General features: G+C 36.9%; 1 protein-coding gene across 1 annotated transcript; it reads left to right on the top strand.

Moving 5' to 3' along the window:
* Positions 1-536: 536 nt before the first annotated feature.
* On the top strand, positions 537-5,093 carry LOC113356402 (protein disulfide-isomerase-like). Its single transcript, XM_026599518.1, has 11 exons — positions 537-800; positions 1,505-1,535; positions 1,645-1,932; positions 2,015-2,200; positions 2,334-2,459; positions 2,965-3,102; positions 3,204-3,323; positions 3,410-3,527; positions 3,698-3,810; positions 4,031-4,270; positions 4,792-5,093. Exons 1-10 carry the CDS (start codon positions 598-600, stop codon positions 4,262-4,264), a joined length of 1,557 nt encoding a protein of 518 aa, XP_026455303.1. The 5' UTR covers positions 537-597; the 3' UTR covers positions 4,265-4,270; positions 4,792-5,093.
* Positions 5,094-5,726: the final 633 nt, after the last annotated feature.

Below are 5,726 nucleotides of genomic sequence, written 5' to 3'. Positions count from 1 at the left end.
GGATAACGTATCTTCAAGTTATTAAATGAGGTTAATTCCTTTGCACAAACTGAATTGAGGTACTGTAATGTCTCTCTAGTCGGATCCCAAGCAAGCTACGGTTTTCTTCTTGGAAACGCATTGAAGCTACGTCAAAGTGAAATTAACCACCCAAATGAAAAAAATTTAATGGAAAAGAAAACCAAAGAAAACTAAATAAAAATATTATCTAAAATACGCTTCAAAAGGAAAAGTTAGCCAAAAACAAAATAAAAAAGGAAAAAAAAAAAAGATTAAATACAGCATTTTAAACATTGAAATAAACCAAATATCTTTAAAGATATCACTTATCAAAATAAAAAGACTGAAAAACAAACAATTAAATCTTCGAGAAAAACGTAATTCATCCATGTGGCAAGATTTCATTGGAATAAATTGAAACCGTGATGTGTCTAACACCTCCACGTAGACGGATTATGGTAAAATTGATCCTGACCGTAGAAACACGTTGTGATCACTGTCAGCTCGCCTCTACCAACTCTACCCTTTATAATCTCTCTCTACTCTGCAACTCTCTCTCACTCGTAAGAAGAAGCGGAGACTTTGAGAATTGTAGTAATGGCGATTTCTAGGGTTTCGATCTGTTTCTTAGCTTTGTTCCTCTTTATCTCATCACCGAGATTCATCTCTGCTGAAGAAGCAGCACCAGCAGCAGAAGAAGCTGCTAAAGCACCAGACTCTGTATTGACTTTAGATCACACTAACTTTCATGACACTATCAAGAAACATGACTTCATCGTCGTTGAATTCTACGCTCCTTGGTATTGATTTCTAATCCAATTCTTTTAATTACTTTTGTTTGATCTATAACAGTTCTAAGTATTGAGTGTGCAATTCTAGATCTCAATAATTTTACGTAGTTTCTCATCTGATTGTGAAATTAGTTTCTCTGGTATAAGCATTAGTAGTTGATTTTATATTGTCAGATTACTTTCTCTGATAAAGATCTGTTTCAGCTGTAAAAACAATACCTACCATGATCTAGATATTCAAACATATCTTGTTAGTTGATCTCTTCTTATTATGACGGTTTAACACTAGCTTCTATACATGTCCCGTGTTTTACCTGTTGATCTGGTTGTTTGTCAAACAACATGATGAAATTATTGTTTTTTAGAACTTAGGCGGTTAGGCCATTGGTGTCATCACTCAGCGATACCACTGTATCGGCAATTATTGGGTCTTGTTATACTGTTACATTTTTCCTTGTACAAAATTGTTGTGCCATATTTTTATAGATGTCCCAATTATTATTTGTTTGTTTTAAAATCATTTTGAAGATACTTTTGCAACGACTTTGTTTGTGTCATATACTCAATACCTTAACATTTGTTACCTCTTTGATATAAAGATTAATGTGATGTTACCTCTTTTACTTCCATTTGATTTGTTTTCATGGATAATCTATTGAGCTATAGTTTTGAGTCTTGTTTTGTTTCTAATGCATTCTTTATACTCTTAATAGGTGTGGACACTGTAAGAGTCTCGCTCCTGAGGTAAATATTACATCATTTAAGTGTTCTTTTGTTACAGTTACTGAAAACAGAAAAAAACTTTTGTTTTTATCTTATCATTAATGTCATTCTTGTCTTTTCATTTTTGTAGTACGAGAAAGCTGCATCTTTATTGAGCAGCCATGATCCTAAAATTGTTCTTGCTAAAGTTGACGCCAATGAGGAATCAAACAAAGCACTAGCAACTGAATTCGAGGTTCAAGGTTTTCCAACTCTTAAAATCGTAAGAGATGGAGGAAAGAACATCCAAGAATACAAGGGGCCAAGAGAAGCTGAAGGGATTGTTGAATACTTGAAGAAACAAGTTGGTCCAGCATCAGCTGAAATCAAATCCACAGAGGATGCCAGCACTCTCATCACTGACAAAAAAGTATCTGTGGTAAGATACTTTTCTCGGCTATTTATTTGGTTTCATTGGGCCTTACTTGATAATTTCTGATTCATTTACTTGTCCTGTTAAGGTTGGTGTATTCCCAAAATTTTCTGGGGAGGAATTTGAGAACTTCATGAGCTTAGCTGAAAAATTGCGTTCCGACTATGATTTTGGTCATACCTTGGATGCTAAATTCTTACCAAGAGGAGGTGCAGTCAGTGGTCCAACAATCAGGCTGTTGAAGCCTTTTGATGAGCTTTTCGTTGATTCTCAGGTATTGTTGTGGATTTTCTTTGTTCGTCCTTAATTTTATTTGGTCGTCCTTAATTTGGCTTCTTTATGGGCTCTAGATACCACTGTTTTCTTCCAAAGTTAATTTTGGCTTCCATGGATTCTTTTTCTTGTAGAATTTTGAGGTGGCCGCAATGGAGAAGTTTCTTGATGAGTCTAGTGTGCCTCTTGTTACTCTTTTCAACAAAGACCCAAACAACCACCCATATGTTATCAAATTCTTTAACAGCCCCAACGCCAAGGTTTGTTAATTTCATCTAATTGCAGAATGATCATTTGATTATCTTTCTCCATCTGAATCTTCTTTCTAATCTTGATAGAGCCCTATTAAATTATTAACACACTGCTCCATCGTTTTCCTGTACACATCCTTTGGGTCTAGTCATCTGGACATTTAAAGATTTTTGTCACTGTAATTAGTTAAATATAATCCGAGAACTTGTTTGGATAAACCGCACAGATTTGTTCCTTATTAAAGCATAATGTTGGAGTCATATGATTTATTTGCTGATCGATAATGCACTGAAGCAAATCCCCTGTGTTGCATGTTCTTCAATGTTCAATTTGCATTTCCCAATTTGCTGACCTGTTCCTTATTAAATGAGTGAATTATTGTAATTCTCCAATTGATCTATTGGTAATTTGTAGTATGGACAGTGGTTGTCTGGTGAAAATCTATTCCTGCCTTTTGAACTTCTAAATATGCTGTTTCCTAATTTGTAAATGGCTGACTAACTTGTGGGATAGGCTATGTTATTCCTCAACTTCAGTGTTGAACTTGCTGATGGAATCAAGTCAAAATTCCAAGAGGTCGCCAAGGCCCAAAAAGGAAAGGGTGTAAGCTTTTTAATGGGTGATCTTGAAGCTAGCGAAGGTGCTTTCCAGGTTGGATAAAATCTTGCTCAATCAAGTTATCTTATGTTGATATATCTATCACTCAGTACATGCTGATATATGGAATTTGTGTTTTGGTTTTGGATTGCCAGTATTTCGGTCTCAAGCAAGAGCAGGTACCTCTCATCATCGTACAAAACAGTGATGGGTCAAAATATCTTAAAGCAAACTTGGAGGCAGATCAAATTGCACCTTGGATTAAGGAATACATGGTGATTCTTCTTGATCTTTTTTATTTCCCGTCTCACACATAGCTTGCATTTTTAGTACCTTTTCTGACTTGGCACTTTCCATGCAGGAGGGAAAAGTGAAGCCATTCAAAAAGTCAGAACCTATTCCTGAGGTTAACAATGAACCAGTCAAAGTGGTTGTTGCAGACAGTCTCCAAGATGTCGTCTTCGCCTCTGGAAAGAACGGTATGTGCTTATAGATATCTAATCTTTTGTCAAATCATAGTTTTTTCTTTTCTTTCTTATATAACGATTCAGGCGAGTGGAATTATAGTTCAAAAATAAGTGAATATATTGGATACCTGAACCTTGTTTTAGTGCTTCTAATGTGACTATTAATGTTTTCTGTTTTCTAGTTCTGCTCGAATTTTATGCACCTTGGTGTGGACATTGCCAGAAATTGGCTCCAATCTTGGAGGAAGTTGCTTTGGAATTCCAAAGTGATCCTGATGTCATTATTGCTAAGCTCGTAAGTTCTTTTTAGCCTGTCCTCTTTTATTAAACTGTGTTGTTATGCATTTTTAGGTATAGTTGCTTTGGCATTTGAAAGTGATCTGCTTTGGCATTTGAAAGTGATCCTGATGTCATTTTTTAGGGGTAGGCTTATTTTTTTTGCATCAATTGTAAATTGTAATTTGTACATCTGAAAGATTTGCTGACAGTTTCCTGCTCATGTTATTGTTTCGTAGGACGCAACTGCCAATGATTTCCCTACTGATCAGTTTGATGTTAAAGGGTACCCAACGATGTACTTCAAATCATCAGCTGGCATCGTTGTGCAGTATGATGGTGGAAGAACAAAAGAGGATTTCATTGACTATATTAAGAAGCATAAGGATACAACTGTCGTGCCCGTGGAGTCTGCTGAGCCTGTTGAATCTGCTGAGCATGTCGATTCAGAAGCTGTTAGAGATGAGCTATAATTAGAGGTGATTGTTTAATCTTAATGCATTGCTATAGAAGATTTTCTTCATTATCAATCAAAGGTGTTTGCTGCAGATTACAAGAATGTCGTTGTCTTAGGATGTTGCCTGATATATAAGTTTGCTTACAGAATATAGTTAGTCAATAATGGTTTCTGGTGCAGCAGGCATTTTGAGTTTTGCTTCTTTCTCCATCCATCCATCCATCCATCCATCCATCCATCCATCCATCCATCCATCCATCCATCCATCCATCCATCCATCCATCCATCCATCCATCCATCCATCCATCCATCCATCCATCCATCCATCCATCCATCCATCCATCCATCCATCCATCCATCCATCCATCCATCCATCCATCCATCCATCCATCCATCCATCCATCCATCCATCCATCCATCCATCCATCCAAATTTTTGGGTACTTTGATCTTGTTCAATTTGGAAGTTGTAATTATTTTGGTATTGGTACTTTAGAAATTAAAGTCGTCGAAATTGACCTGGTATCATGTTCTTTCTTTACAGGTAGAAAGAGACTTGCTTCAAGTTAGGAGAGAAACTAGTTGATAGACACATCTCCTCAAGGTTAGAGTTCAATGGCTAGTCTGGGGTTGTATTCAACTCACAGTAGAAAGTGTGCACCAAAGTTTTCTCTAGCAAATCTCTCATCCTGTTTCTGAATAAATTGAGAGAGTGTTTCAAGCTTGTAACATGTAGTTTTTAGATTAGATTTGTAGTCGACAGTTTTACTTCAATTACATCAAACCTTTGTTTTTTGCCCGAGTTATAATACAAGTCATCTCTCTTGCTTATTAATTGTTTTGCTACATGAATGTGTCCTCAATCTCTTCTTCAAAGCAGCTCTGCAATGTGCTCGGTATCTTTTGGGTAGTAACCTGGTTGTCAGTTTTACTTTAGTTACCACCATCCTTGGTTTTATGCCCTCTCCTGCTTAGTTCTTTTGTTCGTCTTCTCCCATCTCTTTAATCTCCGCCAATCTCATTGAACATCTTGCTCGACCTGTACATGGTCTGAGTAGATAATGGTTGAGATAATGAGTTTTAGTTAAAAAAATGTCTGGTCTTGGTGTGGTTTGATCTAATGACCTAAGGGTCTAAGGATATTTACTCATTTTATGAGTAAATGAAATGATCCTTTAGTCCCACATTGTGGAAAACTAAAGAAGAGCTCCGCTATATAATCATACTCTTATCTATGTATTGTAATACGTATCTATGTATTGTAAAATGTGGAACGGGTGGTCATGCGATATGCGCGTATACCATGCACCAAGTCCGGTGTCTATAGGGATGGTCATGGGGCGGGGATCTTGTATCCCAGTCACTGCCCCGTTCAAAAGAAAAAAACCCACACACTCCCCATTACCCGCTTGATCTGGGACTGGACGGGTACGGGGCGGGGCGGGTTTTTTACGGGTTACCCATAACATTAAGCTCAAA

The sequence above is a fragment of the Papaver somniferum genome, chromosome 3, assembly GCF_003573695.1.
Source record: "Papaver somniferum cultivar HN1 chromosome 3, ASM357369v1, whole genome shotgun sequence".
In the NCBI taxonomy this organism is placed as follows: Eukaryota; Viridiplantae; Streptophyta; class Magnoliopsida; order Ranunculales; family Papaveraceae; genus Papaver; species Papaver somniferum.
The sequence above is the reverse complement of the archived record's forward strand: the minus strand, read 5'-3'. Positions and strand labels throughout refer to the sequence as shown.